This window comes from Ursus maritimus, unplaced genomic scaffold (genome assembly GCF_017311325.1).
Source record: "Ursus maritimus isolate PB19 unplaced genomic scaffold, ASM1731132v1 scaffold_13, whole genome shotgun sequence".
NCBI classification, from domain to species: domain Eukaryota; kingdom Metazoa; phylum Chordata; class Mammalia; order Carnivora; family Ursidae; genus Ursus; species Ursus maritimus.
Genome location: NW_024423675.1, coordinates 16,660,533 through 16,681,157, shown reverse-complemented (window position 1 = coordinate 16,681,157; position 20,625 = coordinate 16,660,533). Strand labels below are relative to the sequence as shown.

At 41.3% G+C, this 20,625-nt stretch overlaps 1 protein-coding gene across 1 annotated transcript in view; it reads left to right on the top strand.

The window, feature by feature from the left end:
- The window catches only part of BVES (blood vessel epicardial substance), a 29,670-nt gene extending 27,721 nt beyond the window's left edge, over window positions 1–1,949 (top strand). Inside the window, exon 7 of the mRNA XM_008704993.2 lies at window positions 1,447–1,949. Coding sequence (XP_008703215.2) covers window positions 1,447–1,571 — 125 coding nt within the window. The 3' untranslated portion in view covers window positions 1,572–1,949. The remainder of the gene's footprint in view (window positions 1–1,446) is intronic.
- The last annotated feature ends 18,676 nt before the right edge of the window (window positions 1,950–20,625 follow it).

Here is a 20,625-nt window from a genome sequence, read left to right as displayed (position 1 = left end):
GCCCCCCCCCCCCCCCCCCCCCCCCCCCGCCGTGCTGATGGCACTTCCGGCCCCGCCCCTCCACCTTGCCCACTGCATCTGCTATCACCTGCCGACCCTGCCAGGGATTAACAGGTGATCTTGCTAAAGTTCTTGTAGCAGTGCTGCTTCGCGTCTTAGTAGGGTCCCACTACCCTCCTTTGCTCTATACCAAGTAGTTGAAGAGTCAGGTTTCACCCATGGTTCTTCCATTATCAGCCTTACGCTCAGCGTGAGGTCAGTATTTGCTGATTGACTAATTGAAGGAATCCCCTTCTGCCCTGTTGGAGAGCAGCAAGGGCACCACGCCGCTGTGGGCGGGGCGGACGGGGACCCCCAACAGAAGAATCCTGACATTGAGTATGGGAACTTTGTGAAGGGGTGTTTATGCTGTCCTGGAGCCCTTCATCAAGCACCTTGAAAAGTCTATGCACCTATTTATAGTAACTTCTACTCTTACTTTTATTTTTTTTTAATTTTTTTAAAGATTTTTTAATTTTTTTTTAATCTTTTTTTTTCCTAAAGATTTTATTTATTTATTTATTTGACAGGGAGAGAGACAGCCAGAGAGAGAGGGAACACAAGCAGGGGGCGTGGGAGAGGAAGAAGCAGGCTTCCAGTGGAGGAGCCTGATGTGGGGCTCGATCCCAGACCGCTGGGATCATGCCCTGAGCCGAAGGCAGACGCTTAACAACTGAGCCACCCAGGCGCCCCTCTACTCTTACTTTTAAACCGTGCTTTTTTTCTGCATCAACCACCGTGTCCCTTATGTGGTAAATGATAAGCATGTGACAAACACATGAACAAAGGAGGGACAGACTGAGTCCTTTATTACTTGACTCCTTGGATATAAAAGACTTTAGGGATGTTCCTGCTCCCTCTGCTACTTGGGATTGTATTTTCTTCACCTGGCTTTTCCTTCCTGTGAGCCTGGACTATCCCCCTCCCCCCACCCCGCTTTCCCTCCCCTTCTCCCTCCTTCCCATCCCTCCCTCTCCTATACCAGTCCGGGCAGTGGCTGGACAGGTGGTGGCAAGAACTTGCCGTTTTAGGTGGTGCTACAGATAGTGTTAGCTTCCATAGCTTTAGGATGGAACTCTTCTTTTGGGAAATTAGGAATTTCCTAATCAGACTTTAGGGCAAGGCAACCCACTGGAAACTGCATATGTTGGAGAAGCTTCTGTCATCCAAGCATGTGCAGTGGAATCCATTCCACGTCTGTTCTTAAGACTGAGAATCATTTCTTGACTTCATCGTTTTCTTGAAATGCTGAATTGAAAATACAATATTTAGGGAAATAGCATTCCTGGTGCTAGCGACAGATACCCAGAGAGTCTGACTTTCCAGTTGGAGTTTATCGTTGATACATCATGTTAACATCAGGGCAGGCTGTACATTAAGTGGTTTTCCTCTCTGTGTCTTTGACAGACGTGCCATCCCCACACCAACGGGGCTCTGCCAAGATGAAACCAATCGAAGAAGGGGTGGAAGATGACGACGAGGTCTTTGAGCCCGTGTCTCCAAATGCACTGAAAGTCCATCAGTTGCCTTGATCAGAGAGAGAGGTCAAGTGACCAAGATGGAAATTGTCTTGAAGAGATCCTGAAAAATACCAGCACTTCTTCATGGCTTATTGATTGGTCTGCTGTAGCACTGGTAGTCTGAGGGCAGGAAAGTGAGGAAGGGTCAAAAAATGGGAAGGTTATTTTAGCTCTCCTTTTTATTGATCGGCTTTTTAAGAAATTGTTTTACTGAGCCTTCTGACTAAACCTAGTTCTATTTTGAGATATAAATTTTCAGTGTTTTCTAGATATATTATTGTTTTAACTTAGCACTCTGTCAATGCAAATGCCTTTTCACTTATTTTTTTTCTGAGTTGTGGTTCATTTTCCTCACAGTTTTTTCTCCACTGTGGCAAATGGGGTTGTCCATTTGATAGTTTTAACAAACAGTACTAGTTTGAAATTGAGGTTGAGGTGTCATTAAATGCAGGGAGTCTCAGGCCTTGTTCAATTGAATTTTTAGCTGGAAGATTTTAAAGAAAGATGTGATTTGGCTGGTGTTTATTTTTTCTCCCAGGCCAGACACATTACTCCTCCAGATCACCTTACTTATTTGGGCATTGTGTAGAGAGCTGGATAATGAGCAAAACTCATCAGACTTTGCTCACATTACCCTTATATTATGCTATGTGTAATCGGGTCTGGAAACCAAAGCTGGAAAGATAACAGATGGAAGCAGTTCTGAGCTCAGCTTGACCTTCAGCAAAACTCAGCTTATCTGTGATTTGGAGCCATCTTGTCCCCACACATCATGGTGTGGGGAACACTTTCCTTGGGGTAGGGAGTCAAAGTAGCCAAGCAAATGTCTTAGAATGAGGTGATTGAAAGAGCATTTTCATTCTGTGGTCTGAAGTTTCAGACGGTCCCTCCAGGGCCATAGATGTCTCCTTAAAACGTGTGCCAAATACCCAGTGCCAGGGTTGCAAATGTGAGCACAGCTTTAGGGGCAGACAGTTTCCCATAAGCCATGCCTTGGGCACCCAACCTAGATGTTGCTGTGAGGGCCTTGACTGTAAATTTCTCTTCTCTACTGGAATCATGTTTCAGGAAACAGTGGTATTTGGCTGGTGGGAAATGCGAAGTTTGCTGAAATCATCCATCAGACTGGCCAGTGTGACTCTGGCACTCAATGGGGTGAAACCCGTTGATGGACTGTGCTACATCATACATCATGTTGATTTTATTTCGTTCACTAGAACCAACCTGAGTTAGTCCCCTGTTACAGTAAATGGCGAAGGAAAGTTCCCAATGAAATTACTTTCAGGTAAGCTGAACCCAAAGCAGCCCATCTTGCCAAGAGATGATTTCTGTCAGAGAAGGTAGATAAGCTACTCAAGGGTCACCTCACTTTCCTAAATCCATTTTTTTAAGGCTAATTATCTTAGTAATTTCACTTGAGTTAAATTTACATGCTCGGTCACTCACTAAGAAAATTTCCACAGACTGGGAATCCAGCTCCTAACATCTTTATCAAAGTTGCCTTATTAACATCAGAGTGGAAAGGCTGATTTCACTTCACGATTAGTGTGGCCTCTTCAGTTTCCTAAATTATAAATTTATTTGGGGGAAATGAAGCACAGGTGAATGACTCAGCCTTGGCTTTAAGATTGTAAAGATTCATTCCGTGGAAAGCTCCCTTGCCGTGCCTGAGATCCCCTGTGTGGTAACTGTAATGTAATGGCTCTGGTACTGCTTTCCTCTCACTGTCAGAGTAAGGTCATGTAGACCATTTAGTTTCCACATGCATAAGACTAATTTACAGAATCACTCTGTAGAGTAATTAGATATGACACACTTCCCTGAAGAGAAAGTAATTTCAGATTCTGCTGAGGCCACGGCTCTAATGTTCTGTGGACCCACAGAAGCTTGGGGTTTCTCAGCCGGACCCATCTTCAGGTGTGTCTCACTTCGTCAAGCTGAGGCAGTGGGAAGGGTCCTCTCTAACGATCCACCTGCGTGTGTGTAGAGGTTATTTTCTGCAGCACTGGGAACAAACCTTTTTAAAGGCACACGGCTAAAACTAGATGATCAGAATCCATTTACTGTTTTTATGACAACCCATGTGTGCGTGTGCACGCATGTCACTGTCATTCATAACGAAGATTGTCCTCTCGAGCTTAGGAATCTTAAAAGAGCCACTTAGCCTGAATGGGAAACATGAAACTATTTTTAAATACACACCTCTAAGGAAAGACAATGAGGCTCAGAGAAAAGGAGACGCAAGCCATTGAGTAGCCCTCCCACACAGACTCGATAGCAAAGAAGCAGATAAGAAAACAAGAGTTTTAAGTGTAAGATCGCCTATGGATGGCTTTGAATTCATTTATACAAGTGAACAAGTGTATCTTTGTGTAAGGCATAAATACATAGACAAAAAAAAAAAAAAAAAACAACAACCACGTTTGCTGCCAAAGCCACCAATAAGATGCTTCCTGTGTTTTTTGGTGTTTACTTAGCTGTGTGACCAAGGTTCAGAAAATGATCTGCAAAAATTATTCTATATATAATCCTAAATCTACTAGGTTTAAATGTAACATCAAGTCTGTTGTATGAATCAGGAGTGTAACATTTATACCAGAATGTATGTGTCATTTGTAATATTTTGAAAGCCCTCATATTTATATTTATAAAATAATAGCACAGATACTAGATAGAAACCCAACGATGTTTATATATCTTAAATTAGTAATAATGGGTGCTATATAATTGTCAGTTACCACCTGTTGCTTTCTGGGATCTTTTTCACTGCTCCTTATGGTTCAGTTGCCCTTTCATCATCGGACACTTTTGTGTTTTTCTGCCAATAGTGTGCGCCCTGGGAGACACCCCCTTCCTATCTGGTTTTCCTTCCACATGTCAAGCTTTTCTGGTTTTATAACTTGGAACTGCCGATTCCTGCCTCCCACGTCCTATCCTGGCCCCAAAGGCAGAGCCTCTTGGATGCTGGAAAAAAATCTTTGGGGAAAGTTGGTGTAACCCACATTCTGGCCTGTCCCTGGTGCACCCAGGTAATGACTCCAGCCTCCAGGGAACATCGTCCCACCAGTGTGTGGGTGGCACCCAGCAAGCACTTGGGCGTGCGGGTCAGCCTGTGCTGCCCGAGTGCCGCGCGGTGCCCTCCTCCCTGTAGACTCCAGGGAGCAGCTCTGCGGATTCAGTTATGTATTCCTTGTATCCATTTCTTTGCACATTTCTAAAGCCGCTTTGCAGAAACCTCTGACCTTACCATGCCTCCATTTTCCTTACCTTCTTCCCAACCCCGGTTTCCCAACCTCGTTTTCTAATTATTTCCAATGAGAGTGATTAGAAATTCCCACCTATTCAATTCCAATTCCCGAGGACCTGAAAGGAGAGACTATTGTGTAGGGAACTCAAGGCTGCAGTGTAATCATGCTTCAGTTTTGCTCCAGGGATGACACATTTCCTCACAGACAGCCTTTCTTTGATTCTCAGAGGAGCCCCGGATACCTTATGTGTAATGATATATTGTGTCATTTCAGAAACCTGCTTTTAAGTACTATTTATAGGTTAATCTGTTATACTTGCAACCTAGTTTTAAAGTTCACGAGGATTTTATGAATGCTTTATACAGACACCTTTATAGGAAACTCATTCTTTCTGTTTTTAGGTGCCATTGACATTGATACCATTTACTTTATAATCAATTGACATTTTGTCTGAATAGAGCCTTATAGTTGAAAATATCTTCATATACTGTCATTTGATCAAATAAATTTCTTACTTAGAAAACATGGGTATCTTCATTTCATTCCTCTTACATATAGCTAGCTGATTTGTGCTGACTGCATGCCTAAAGGTGGGGGTTGGTTCATTTACCCTCAGGTTGTGGGAATTGCTCTGGTTTACAAAGGGGATGGTCTTGGGTCAATTCCATTTAATTCCAAAGCTCTGCCATCTTGGCTGCCTCCGGCCATGACAAGAGGCAGCAAGACAGTGTTGACTGGAGACAGCAATAGAAAGCCTTCCGAGTTTCACTGTGGGGCTACATAGATTTCAACATTTTATTCCTCCTCATTTGAACATTCCATTTTAGTTTCATAAGGTTTAACAACACAAGGAGTCATATGAAGGAGGCAGAAAATCTCCCCTGGATCTATTCTGTAGTGGGCAAGAGGAACCGTCTTCCTATTCTTGAAGAAACCTACATTTTCTTCCATCATCTGTCCTAGGAATCAGAATGGGAGTTTGAGAGTGAATCTCTTGGCCCTTAGAGACAGGTCCTTGGCACCCAACACACTTGTCCTGATCAGCCCCAAGACCAGACCCAAATGGAAGGGGTATCTCATACTGCCATAAAAGGAATGAATTCTGTCACTCAATAAGCCATGTCACCTAAACCTAGAGTCAGGTGCTGAGCCCTGAACCTCTTGCTGAGTTAACTGTGGAGCAGCTTTCCCTTTCCTTTTTTATTTTTATTTTTTGTTAAGATAGTTATTTATTTGAGAGACAGCACACGAGTGGAGAGAGGGACAGCGGGAGAGGAAGAAGCAGACTCCCTGCTGAGCAGGGAGCCCATTGTGGGGCTTGATTTCAGGATCCTGGGATCATGACCTGAGCCAAAGACAGATGCTTAATTGATTGAGCCACCCAGGTGCCTTTTTTTTTTTTTTAATTTTTAAGTAATCTGTACACCCAGTGTGGGACTCGAACTACAACCCCGAGATCAAGAGTCACATGCCCCACCAAGTGAGCCAGCCAGGCACCCCCAGCTTTCCTTTTCCTAAGCCTGTGATGTGGGACCTAAGAGTTTCCATCTATGTCCAGTTGGGGGTGTCCTGTGGACAGATTGGGCTACAACACATCATAATAGGACTTAGCCACAAGGACTTAGGCATGGATTTGTGGGAGCAGATGTAGTAAGGGAGAGAGCATCTCAAAGATCTCTGCCTCCAGTTCCTACTGGTGATTCTGTTTAGGGACATGGCACAGGACCAGGTTTGAGCAGAAAGACCAGGTACACTTTTGTCATGTTGAGCTTGAGAGGCCTTTGAGAAGAGCAGAGAGATGTCAAGTAGGTAGTTGGATAAGTAAGTGCGGAACTGAGTGGAGGGGTCTGGGCTGGAGATACAGAATTCTGAAGTAAAGATAGCACTGTGAGCTTGACAGCTTCCCAATATATAAAGATTTTTCTGATAAAGTGTGTGTGTGTGATGAATGGGACTTTTAAATCTTCTATTTTGAAAAGATGTATTAACATTTGGAAATCTGTATAATTCAGTGATCCAGTATTTTCTTTTTTCCTTTTTAAATAAATAAATAAAATCTTAAAAAAATTTTTTTTAAGAGAGAGAGCACAAGCAGGGTGAGGAGAGGGCAAAACAGGCTCCTAGCTGAGCAGGGAGCCCGATATGGGGCTTGATCCCAGGACCCTGGGAACATGACCTGAGCTGAAGGCAGATGCTTAACCAACTGAGCCACCAGGAGCCCCTCTTTCTTCCTTTTTTAAAAAAAAGATTTTATTTAAAGAGAGAGAGAGCAGGGACACAAGTCAGGGAGGGGCAGAGGGAGAGAACCTCAAGCAGACCCCAAGTGGATCCCAGAGCTCAAACGGGGCTCGATCCTATGACCCTGAGATCACAACCTGAGCCAAAATCAAGTCCATGCTCAACTGACAGATTCACCCAGGTGCCCCAGTGAGCCAGTATTGTGGGTATAAGATCTGTTCCAAGTGCAAAGGGGTTATTGATAGGGTTTCAGATTCCGTACTGCAACTGACCTTTAAGAAAATATCATTTGTTGAGTTTCCTTGTAATATCGAGAATATCCACAATTACCTCTAAAGGATACTAAAATACGCCTCCATTTTCCAACTACATATCTGTGTGAGGCCGGATTGTCTTCATACACTTCCACCAAAATGATGCAAAAGCAGACGTGAGAAGCCAGCTCTGTCTTCTACTAAGTCAGACTCTCAGGAGACTTGCAAAAGTGTAAAACAGTGCTACTCTTCTTGCTTTTTTGATTTTGCTTTGTTTTATAAAATAGCTATTTTTCAAGAAAAAATGTTCTTTACAATAACATGTAATGAGTTATTATTACTATTTCTAAGTGAAGTAATGAGCATCGCCATCCTCTAAGCGCCCCCACACCTGGCCTCTGAGGCTGCCTCCTGGCTCCTACCTTAGAGCCCCAATGTCTCTCTTCCTCTAGCCTCATCTTTGCCTGTCAGTATTTGTGCTGCTACCAGAGTAATCTGAAAATTTGCAATCAGAAATGAGCATCTACAGAGAAAAGCCTGCATTCCTGGTGGGGCCACCAGGCCCTTCCAGGTCCACTCCCTCCTGCACCCTAGTCAGGGCGGTGACTCTTTGGCCCTCTCTGAGCTCATCACACACTGGCCCATCTGCTTGAAATGACTGATTTTCCTGCTGGGGCAGCACCCTGAAGATAAACTGCCCCTCCCAGTAGAAGTGTGGCACTCTCTGCATAGCTGGTCCTTCCCCACTTCCCCCCTTCTGCCGTGGGCACCTGCCATGGGCACCTGTCATGTGCGGTATCGTGGTCACGGCAGAGACTTTCATTCAGATTCTCAAAGTCCCTTCAGATCGCTGTGGAATTTGACAAAGCCGTTTCCTTAATCACTCAGTATTGGAACCCTCTGCGGTGCTGCTGTGACGGGGGATGGGTGACAGGGCAGGCATCAGCTTACCCATTTTAGATGGGAGGGGAGTACAGAGAGAAGTGACTGGCCCAAGGGCACATGGCTGACCTGCGAGCAAACAGGACCCAAGGACATGTGCTTGCTCGGGGCACGTTCCTAGTTCCACCTTACAACTCAGAAAAATAATTTTCTTTCCAACGATGCTCTTCCTCTACTCCTAGGCCTTGTTCCCATTCCACTTTGGCACCATTTTCACCGTCCCCGCATTGCTCATACCAGCTCTCTGCGGGCTGCCGCAGCCCTGGATCTTGGATGTCCGACACTACGTTAGTAGTTCTTTGCCGTTTACCACGAACAGAGATATCCCCAATGCCTTCACCGACCGAGCCACCCAGGCGTCCCTCAAAATCAGTGCTTAATTACCCGCTGCTGGTCGCAGCTGCAGGTTCCACTGTAGGACCACACGTGGCCGGGCCAGCTCCCAGGGCTCGCCCCCCGCCCCGCACCTCCGCCCCGCGGTGGGGGCATGTGAGGCTCAGACTCCTCGCATGTCTGGCCCAGAGAACCACATGTGCTTTGAACAAAACTCAACTACGTCACACCTGATAAATCAAAGTCCCACAACTATAAAACGGCTTTTACAAGGAAGGCAGCCTTGAGGAGAAAATGATGATAGCCACTTACTTCTTGATACCCGCCCGCAGACGACGAAAACGTACCGGCTGGAGCCTGCAGCTGGTTACGCACAGTTACGCAAGCTTGCAGAGACCGACTGGCGTGACCACGTAGTCCCTTTGAAGGAGCTCAGGCAGGGGACAGACTTCAGGCCCAACTCTGCAAAGGGCCGACGACACTGCACGTCAGACAGAACGACCCGATATTCATCTGCTCTGAATTCATTTCTCTTAAAATAGCTTCTGTTATCTTGGGGACCGAGGTAAACTTTTTCAATGTGCTTCTCACTATTTTTGTTATTCTTTTCTGATTTCTTTTAATGCTCCTCCTCATTAGTATTGATATATTTTGCTCATAAGAATTATAATACTTCACATTTTTTGTACATATATAGAGGCTTTTTTTTTTTTTTTAGAAAAAGAAAAATTAAAAACTGATTTTGAGGGGCACCTGGGTGGCTCAGTTGGTTAAGTGTCTGCCTTTGGCTCAGGTCATGATCTCAGGGTCCTGGGATCCAGTCCCACATCAGGCTCCCCGCTTGGGGCGGGGAGCCCGCTTCTCCCTCTCCCCCTGCTGCTCCCCCTGGTTGTTCTCTCTCCTGACAATAAGAAGGATGGAAAGAAATTTACCGCGACCCCACAGAGTATGGGGGAAGGAAGAATTCTCAAAGACTCAGGAGACTTATTCCTGATGCAGTTTGATGGCTAAAGACAGTTTAATTGCTAGGACATTGGGCATGTTACATTACCTATTCGGAGCTCCGTTTTCTCTGTAAAATGAGGTTACAGCAGATGAGGACTCTTCCGGCTCCGTTGCCCATAATTCCAAGCGTGTGCCCTTCTTAAAGGCTGACTGGCATCTCCTTGCTTCACCTGTCCTTCATTATCCAGCTGAGTCAGGACTTTTTTTTTCCTGGTTGAGGATGGTTTGAGGGGTTAGGCAAACTCTCAGCAGCTGTCCCACCTCTGGCTGTCCTTCCTATCCAGGGCAGTCCCATCCTTGCCTTGTCCTTCACAAATGCTGTATTGGTTTGAAGTCATGAGAGCATTATCAGTACCCAGGACTGTGCTGGGTCCTTTCATCAGCAAGCATTCAATGTTTCCTTTTCTCCTGTTGGAAGGGGTTCTTGAAAGTTCTTATTAAAGCAGGCAGCTTGCTGAAAAACCCCTTTTTAGCCCTTCTCAAACGTTGGTGTCTGAGGTTTTCCTCTAAAGGGGACAGAACTGCAGAATTTCAGAGCAGATAGAGTATGTAAATTTCAATGAGTTCTCAAACTTGAGCAGCATCAGAATCACCTGGAATCTCCTTAAAACCCAGCTTGCTGGTCCCCGCCAGTGGTATTTGACTTAGTGTATTTAGGGAAGGGCTCAGAAAGCTGCCTTTCTAATAAGTTCCCAGATGGTGTTGACACTGCCATTAACATGACCACACTTTGAGGTCCCCTTAACTAGTCCAGCTCCCTTAGTAGCAGACAAGGAGACTATGGCCGGGAAAATCGAGCCCAAGAAAAACTAAAACCCAAGAATTCTCATTCACTACCCAATGGCTTTCAGTCAAAAACAACTTTTTTCTTTTGGCTGTAGGCCAATAGTTTCCAAGTTTTTAATAATAAAAAAAAAATCACTCAGGGCACCAGTTTACTCCAGGAACCGTTAGATTCTGACTCAATATACCCGAAGCAGAGGTTCTTCACCTGCAGCACGTTGGCATCAGAAATTCTGACGTCACTCATCCAGGTGTCGGGATTGTCAAACGCTCTGCAAATGATTCCATGGGTAGTACCTGGGAGAAGCCCTGGTCTGGAGGAAGGCCTGGGCATCACAGCTGCGGGCTGGCCCAGATTTTGTTGCAAATGCTTTCCTGGTCTTGTCTTCTGCTTTAGGGGCTTTAGGGGTCTTGAAGGAGCAGCAGTGGTGCTGGTTTGGGGTTTGAGGAGCGAATGGTAGAAGTGGGCGGCATCGACATAGAAGCAAATGTAGGCAGTCTGGGGGGGCGTGATCTTTTTTTTTCTGTGTATGTCAGCATTTATTCTTAAAATATTTATTCTTTTTTACTGAGATATCATTGAAGTATAACATTATATTTAGTTTCAGTGTACAACATAACGATTCCATATATGTATATATTGTGAAGTGCTCAACAAGTTAAGTCTAATGAACAACCACAACCACACAGTTAAAATTTTTCTTTCTTATGATGAGACCTTTTAAGATTGACCCTCTTAGCAACTTACAAATATACAACACATATCATTAACTGTAGTCACCATGCTGTGCATTACATCCCCAGGACTTATTTATCTAATAACTGTAGGTTTATACCTTTTGACTACAGTTGGTGTGTGGTTTTGATCCTTTAAACTCCCTTAGTCACCTTTCTTGGCTCTCTGTAGCTTCCTATGTAATATCCTGAGTCAGAAAGAAGCTCGCTGCCTGCTCCTGGTGCGAAGCATGAGAGAATACTTTGACTTTGACTCCTGAGGTGTCTCTTCTAGCCCCAAGACTCATTATGTGACCTGAGCAGTCAGTGTCTCCTCCCTGACGCAATTGTAATGCTTTGGTAATATAGGAACATTAGTATCTGCCATCTTTACCTTTGACAGACTTTGTGAGAACCCAATTTAAAGCACTGTGGAAACTTTATAAAGCACTATAAAAATGAAAACTATTATTATATTCACCAGTGACACAGACACGGAAGCTTAAGGTGAAAGAAATATCTCTTGACTAAATCATATCTGGAAATTCTCTTGGAATTTGTATCTAATTTGTCCTTGCTTCTAGGTGCATATATTCAAATTCAAAACCCAGAACACCTGAGTGTGCGATCATGTGAGCATTTTAATGAGATAAGTTTCTTCTCAGATAATGGGAAAACAGACCTTTTTAAAGATATCTGAGATGAGCAACAGCCAATTTTTAAGGCATAAAATCCCAACTACAAATTTTAGAAGTCTTGTGTTTCTTATAGCTTGAAAGGTGGATGAGGAACTTATGGGTTAGTAATGCAGTGTGTATTTTTAATGCAGTGTGGGTGTTTACAGTTTGGAAGTTTCTTATGACAAGAGGACCTAGAAATGCTTAGATAAAATAGTTTGTCCTAGACAAGTACCAATTAGCCTCACAAACTCTACATTGAGAGCCTGTGTCTTGTGCATAAGAGCCCATAAATTCATCACTCATAATTACATATTTTTCTGGGAGGAATTTTCCTACGTAAATTGGTCAGTCATATGAAATATTGAAAAATCCAATAGTAGCGATGAGGCAAGGTAGAACTCTTTCAAAAAGCGAGTGAAGAGTGCCCTCTGGTGGTTTTAAGGGTAACTGACATGCGTCAATGCTTGGTCTTTAATCAGAATTACTAAATTATAGTTTTACGGTTTCTTAAAGTTAGACTTTCATCCTAACCATAAAAAATTTTTACACTCCCAGTGATTCATTGTACAAAGGACTACATTAGGACATGCTGTTTATATTGTGTTGTGTTATGTTATGTAGGTTATCTTTTACATAAGCCCTAGAGAAAATTTTAGTTGGGACAGTGCTCCATTAAGAAATAGTTTTTAATTAGGGGCGCCTGGGTGGCATGGTCGTTAAGCATCTGCCTTTGGCTCAGGGCGTGATCCCGGCGTTCTGGGATCGAGCCCCACATCAGGCTCCTCCGCTAGGAGTCTGCTTCTTCCTCTCCCACTTCCCCTGCTTGTGTTCCCTCTCTCGCTGGCTGTCTCTGTCAAATGAATAAACAAAATCTTTAAAAAAAAATAGTTTTTAATTAAAAAGAAGCACCAGAGGTTGTTAATATGGCACTTCCAAATGAGGTATCTTAAGTAATTAGATCTCGGCCCACAGTTTGTTATTGCTTGCTTTTGTTTGTTTGTTTATTTTGTTTTTGGGTGGGCTTGGGGTTTGCATTGGAAGATTTAGCCATCGTGATGGGGTTCTAATGGAACATGTTGAAACTTTGGCAGGTTTGGGGAATAACTACCTGGGATAATCTGGTGTGATTCAAGATGGACACAGAATATTGGGCCAAATGATACTCCAGGGTCTCTTCCAACCACTCTATGTTGGATTTTCCCTAGCAATCTGATGTGCCGCACCAGTTTATAAGTGTCGTACAGTATTTATAAACAAAAAGAAAATTCCGACCTAGGGAAATAGAGTGGGCAGTGGCATACCCCCAGACTGCTTCAACAACAGCTCACACATTTCAGCCCCTCCTTTGTCTTTTCCAAATTTTCCACCTTGAGAAAGTTAATTATGGTCATAATTAGATTCTATTGTTGTTTTTAATGGATTGTTTTGAGTGAGTGGCCGAAGCAACTTTAACACAGGACTAGCTAAACTAATATCTGGACTAGCTAATGAGATTTATTTGTACGAAATTGACTTCACAAAGAAAAAGGGGAATTGGAAGCGCCGGTGAAGAGATAACTATAATGGCCTGAATGTGTGACGTGATGATCTAAATAAGTGATAAATAGAACTTGAAATATCTGACATGCTAGTAGTGAGGCCACGCTTCTAGAAGAAAACATGGAAGAGCAATAAGAAAGGACCACGTATCAATAATACCTCTATTTGAACCAATTCAAATGTAAACATGGTTTGATTCTTAAGTTGTCTTTCCTTGTACTCTGACTTGGCAGCACTGCTGTTACGATAACATGTACGTGGGAGTCCAGTTTTCTCGACAAAAGAGAAACAAAAACCCCAAGGTTGGAGTTAGTACTTTAAAGAAATTTTAAAACCGGAGCAGGCAAATAGCGACAGAGGCTAAACAGCTTAGAAATTAAATAGAAATGGAGGTCCTTGTCCTTCAGAAAATAAGTAGCATCTTCAAGAAACTTTAATTTTAGAACAAAGTGCGCAAATGTATCTTAGATAGAAAACTTCTTAAAGTAGAAATTTTGTTTTGTTTTTAAAGATTTTATTTATTTGAGAGAGAGAGAGAGAGAGCGTGCACATGTGCATGCACACAAGTTGGGTGGGGGAGCAGCAGGCAGAGGAAGAGGGAGCCTGAGGGAGAGGGAGCTGAGCAGGGAGCCTGACTTGGGACTTGATCCCAGGACCCTGAGAAGGCAGGCACTTAACTGACTGAGCCACCCAGGCACCCTGAAATTTTAAGAAACATGCAGGCTCAAAAACATTGACCATTTTCCAGATACTTAAAACCATTTCAGAAAGTGTGTGTGTGTGTGTGTGTGTGTGTGTGTGTGTGTGTATGCTGGGTGGGGGGAGAATTAAAAAGGATAACATACGCTGAATTCTAAATTGAGGATGACAGAAATTATTTGAGTAACAGTAAGAGCTTTTAAATTTCAATTGTTTCTAGAAAGTAAAGCAGACAAGAGACAAAAAGCATAGTTTTTGAGAGGAAAAAAATCAATTTTATGAAAATAATGAGAAAACAGGAGCAGAATCCATCACAAAATGATAGATTGTAACATAAGCAACTTTTTTATTTAGTAGCTTACTAAGCAAAAGCTTCATATAAAGTTTCTTATAAAAAGCTTATGTAAGAGGTGATAACCGGGGTAGGTAGTACAAACGTAGCTTTCTGTGTACACATAAAAAAGCCTAGAATTCTGGGTTTTTCTATTATTCTGCCTGTTCCTTATTACAAGAAAGGAAAAGAAATATCAATTACAGAAGCATCCTGGATTCCCTATATTTCAGTTGTCAGTCTCCTGTCTATCATTTAAGCACTATAACTTCATTCTTTTCCCCATTGTAACTCCCTGGAGAGGACAAATGCAGTGAACCATGCTTCTCCAAATCAGCATGTGGGTGCACCAGCATAAAATGCTTGTGTATTTCTAAACATTTATAAATGTTCAGATCACCTGAAGCCACAGCTTCTCAATGATGCTCTAGGGAGCTCTATTTTCATACCAAAATTATCTTTGCCCCCCCTCAATGGCCACTTAGGGTCCTCCAAATGGCAACCAAAAAAGTGGTGAGAGGAAAGTAGTTCCATTCTTAGGCAGTCTTCTAGAACCTTCCATCTTTCTCCCCACTGGATTCCCTCTGCCTTCAAGTGTATATTTGGTATGCTTAAGAGTAAATGACAAAGTCATGAGAAGATGGTATTAAGGTATTGAAGCAAAGGGCTGCTTTTCTCTAGTATTACACTCAGTCCATCTTGTCTTTCTGCCTGCCTGTCTGTTTTATTGTCAGATTCACTAGGTTTCAAACCCACAATGAGGTACTGGGAAAGATATTACCTTCAAGGATAAAAGCAAAGAGCAGAAGTCCAACAGGGCTTCTAGCTCCCATTTTAACAAGAAAGTTGGGAGGCAAGACTATAGTAACATTGTAACAATTTTGTTAAGGAAGCTACTTTATAATTGTAGTAATTTTGTTGACACAGCTTTTCCACATTTTTTCTGCTATGTTGTGAACTTCCCCCTTATAAAACAAAACAGTTAACAACAACAAAAAAAGCCAGTCCCTTTTTTTTCATCTTGAAAAATTCTTAATTCTTACCTTTCCTACTTGCCGCATTGTGTTTATTCTCTTCCTTCCCATTTCAAAGAAGTGGTGTCGACTGTGTTGCTATTCTTTTAAAATCTCTGTGATTTGATTTCATCTGTGTTGCTCCCTTAAATTTTTTCTGTCCATTAATCTGGATACTTTCTATCGTCTTGTCTTCAGTCATTTGTTCTGTTGCTTTTAACCTGCTGTCACACCCATCTGTTGAGTTATTTTCAGTTACTCTCATTTTTGGTTCTAAAATTTGACTTTTATATCTTCTCTATTTATTTACCATAAAGGCCTTGTATAATACTTGTAGTAGCTGAGTCACCTTTGTTTTGGTGTCTGTTGTCTTCCTTTGTTTTCAGCCAATTGGTCCTATTTATTAGCCAGCTTCATACTTTTTAATTGAATGTTGGACATTGTCAATGAAAATTTGTAGAGGCTCTAGATGATATCTTCTTCCAAGGAGGGTTGTTTTCTTTTTGGGAGGTAGATTGTGTACCAGCTATCACCTTGGTCCCATCCAGGGTTCATTGTAGGCTTTGTTAGGGTGGTCTAGTTCAACTCTGCCCTTCTCCTAGTGTAGGATCTGTACTCTTAGGCCATGACCGTTATTCCTAGGGATTAGCTGTTCTGAAATCCAGACACCAAGCCTAGGTGTTTACTAAAGCCCATTTAATTCTGAGGCTTGAAATTCAATCTCTATTCCTCCAGCACTGGTTGAGGAGGAAAGCCCCACTCATTCCATTAGCCTCCCAGCCAGAGGCTGGACCAAGGTGAGACAAAGGAGGTGTTTAGGGCAAGGTACCACCCTGGACACAAGCACATCTCTAAATTTTATACTCTCAGCACCTCTTGCCTCATCCTAGTTGTGGCCCTGATCTCATCAGCTGCTGTTTTCTGCTGAGTGTTTTTATTCAATGACTTAAAAGGAATCTGTATAAAGATTTTGGGAAATCCCTTCTCTGTGATCTGGGACTTGTCTCTCAATTTCCTGTTGTTTTGGCAGTCCTGAATTTGTTTCCTCAGCTCAGGAAGAATGCCACTTCCCTTTGGGGTTTTATCTTTCTGTGGCACCTCAGAGAACTGGAAAAGCTGGCACTTTAGCGGAAAAGCTGGGCTTAAATGGGGTGCTCACCTCCTAGGCTTCTCCTTTCTTTTGAAGTTCGTGGCCCCTCAAGTTCCTGGCTACATTGGTTGGCCTACAATGCATTCATAAAGTTTCTTTCATAATTTATACCACCAAATTCATCTCTTCCCTGGTTGAGCATGAACTGCTAGTCTTGACTACGGTTTTTTGTTTATGCTGTTTCTTCTGTCTCAGACTCTCTTCCTTCACCATCCAAACCAAGCCCATCCCTCCCGCTCCACCTGAATCTCATTCCTCAAACCGCACGTGCAATTATCAAAAACACTGTTTTTGAAGAATTTTTATTGATAGGACACAACATTTAATGATGTTAATGGGAAAGTGTAAAGTTCCTAATTCTATTTAATAAAACCTAATTTTATTTTAAAGCTATACATTAATTTATCAGAAAGAGATTAGAAAGAAATTAAAAATATTAATGGGTATCTAGGTGATGAGATTATATATTTTTCAGAAGTTTTCCCAAATTTGAAATTGAAAAAAATTTCATTGGTTATTTCCAGGTGATGAGATTATGTACTATTTTAATTTTCTTTTCAGGCTCTCCATGTTCTTTATAGTAAAGTATATAACCATGCTCTTTTAATACTCTCTTAAATATAGTAAAGTATATAACCATACTCTTAATACTCTTTTAAATGATAATTATCAATAAAACATTTATGCAATCACTCTCTCATGAGCATGCATGAGATCTTCATATCCTAAAAATCACTGCTGCACAAGGTGGAATAGTTAATACTATTGAATTGGACGTTTAAAAATGGTTAAGATGGTAAATTATGTTTCTTACCATAATAAAAAAGAAAAAGCAGCAGGAGTCATAGTAGATACCACACACACACACACACACACACACGAAAAAGAAAGGAAAAGTGAATCGTCCAGTGTAGAGCAGAAATGAAAATGAGTTTAATTGTCAGACTGGTCAATTTATAGAACACCACAGTTTTATCAAATTGTTTTTATAGTACGCCAATACTGTATACATAGTCTGATAAATCTACATTCACATTTTAGATATTTGGTACTGTTATAACCTGGCTTTGATTGTCCTTTTCAAATACTTCAAAATTATTAGGAAAATATTGTAGGAAAATTCTAAAATGGTTTTTCCAAAAGGGTTTGAACATTTTTGTTTTCAGGCCACTTTTCACGACCACACGAAGGATGTGCCTTGACTCACACGCCTGCATACTCCAGGTTAGCTAATGCAGGATGACTCCTTATGAGGACAGGACTCACCTTTCCTCATGAATATTTAGACTGAATTTATTCACCATCTGTATTGTCATAAGTTCCATATCTATACTCACTGATATCTGAAGGTAAGTTAAAACCATGTATGTTCAGATAGGTGTAAATGGCCTTTTATCCATTCCTTTAATTGAACGATCATACAAATCATGAAAAATCTCGAAAACTCATCATAAATGCCAACGTTATATGTTTTATTTTTTAATCAAGTAATTTTTTAAACCTCAAAAGATCCATAATTGACAGAGTAAGACATTAGGCATGAAATGAGAATATAAAATCCTTGGTCTGCAGAAAGGCAAACAGTACTCTAGTCCATCAGGATGACTGTACACGAATGAAATGCCATTCCGAACATCTACTCCTTTTTTGTCCTTTAAAAACATATAGTTCAAGTGTTTTTTATTTTCACTTGTAAACAACATGAGCCAAAATGGACAATGAGGTAATCTAATTACTACACAGGATAATTTAAAAACACTAGATAAAACACCATATTAAAGACATATAGAAATCAGTGTTCACTTTGGTCTCTAGTATGGTTAGAGTTGTTAATACCAAAAAGCAACACACACTAATGAAAGCCAGCTTGGCGGTGGGTGCCAGTGGTTGATAGATACTAAGTAATTCAAGAGGTAGTCAACACCATCATTTTCAAGCTGGTAACACTCACAAGTGTTAAGCCACAGATGTATTAAATAATTGTAATAGTTTCTCACAGTACAGTACTTTACCATAACTTCGCAGCTTTGTTCCAAATATAAAATTTAAGAACGATTCATAGGTCAACCTCTCACTCTAACTGAACAACTATGACACAGATCACACAACCACCACATCTCAAAGAGGCTGCTGTCAGCTATGTAAGACAGAACTTGATGCTCTTCATGAGTTGTTCTTTTCTAAAACAAATAAATCTCATTAAGACATCTAGAAAATTAAAGTCAGTGCAGCTGCACTTGTACACACTTTCCCAAATTTTATAACCAAAGGGGAAATACACATATATATTTTATGATAAACATTTCTTAGAGAAAACAGATAAATTAATTTAAATTAACTTTAAGACTTAATGAGATTTCCCATGTTCTGTATAATTCATCTTACAGTGAATGTTACAAAGTCTATTAACACTTATGGGCTTCTATTCACAAACTAAATACAACTAGCAGTAACTTGGGGCCACGCTGGTGCAAAATAAAACTGGGCCAGAACATTTGAAAATATTGGCATTAAAACAGCCTATGTTTATAGATGGATCGATGTTAATAACATGATGTTTCTTGATCTTTTTCCCTACATTGCACACCAAACTTCCAAGTTATAAGCAGGTAAAAATCTTTTAAAATGTTTCAGTTGTAAAAATACATCCAAACTCTTCTAGTAAAGACTAGAAATGCAAGTATAAAAAGGTTTCTACTATAATCTGCCATGTAGTAATGAATAGCTCCCAGGGCTAAGAGACTGGTAGCGCATCTTTCTTAGGAATTACATTTGTGTTGACATGGGGGTGAGATCAAGGGGCAACAAATTCACAGACCTCCTGCCCAACCCATTAGTAACCCCTGTAAACTGATGCTTCACACAGACCCTTCTCCTCAGTAGCTAGAAATGGCATTGCACGTTTACTCTATGTTCACTCCTTGGCAAGCCGGTGCTAGTTAGTTATGTGCCTAGGGCAATAATGCTGAACTATGCTTGGCCTCAGGGCAGCACAGACACAAATATGGAGATTGGCATCCTTTATACTTTTGCCCAGCACGAACGCACTCGTACACCAACCTCTTCTCCTGCTACCCCTTCCTGCCCTTGACCTCCGGGCAAAGCAGCTATTTCCAAATTGCCTCTGTGTTTTGTTTTGCTTAAGTGGAAGGGTGCCCATAAGTCTTTAAATTAAATACGTGATAACTTTAAAGAAATGCTTGGAGACTTTGCTAACTAAATGAGATGCGTCATTATTCACAAGTGTTTGTTAGCAACATAGTTGTGAATTGCTATCTATAATATAGATTAAAAGGTTTTGTACCAGAGAAGTATCAGCCAACTGTAAGGCTGGAGCAGCATAAAGGTGTGCTATGCATCAACTATGAGGTAGCCTTTTGCTGTAAACAGAATATTTCACCCATGTAAATGGACGTGTGCTCACATCAGTGATATTCACATATGCAAGGAGTTTGGGAATTTTGCTTTAATGTACTTTTCACGGGAAATAAAAATGGGAAAACTGATATCTGATATTCGGAAACTTTGATGAAACTCAGAGGTAGTTATGACTAACATCGGTACATAATACTTACATAAAGGTCTAAGTTATTTGGTTTGTTTTGAGTAAGCAGGACTGTAGACTATTCTGTAAAGAAACAACAACATTATATGGTATGTTCCCTGAGCAAAGTTCTTTGTCCTGAGTATGTTATGTAATAGTGACAATATTTTTATATAAAAAATAAACCCCAGCTTTTAATCATAAGATAGGTTTGGTATGTGCTCTTAGTTCAGTCTGGTAAGATGCTTAAAATGATTTTAAATTGCACCCATAAGGTCCAGTTATAAAATGCTTTTTTTTTTTTTTACCGTGATCTTAGCTCTGAACTTTTTATATGTAAACAGGGAATGTCCAATTCTCGAGTCCATAATTTCCTATGTCTATAAAGTCAAGGAACTTTGGTTTGAATTTTCAAAGTGACTTATTATGTTTTGCATTTTTACTGTTAACCTGCTTCTTTTGCCTGCTAAAAATTAAGCAATGCCACTTTGATTTGTCTACATAATTTAAATAAGCTTACAATCCTCACATAAGGCAAGGAAGTACTTCTCTATAGCTATATATCACATTCAATATCGTCAAAGGTAAGCTTT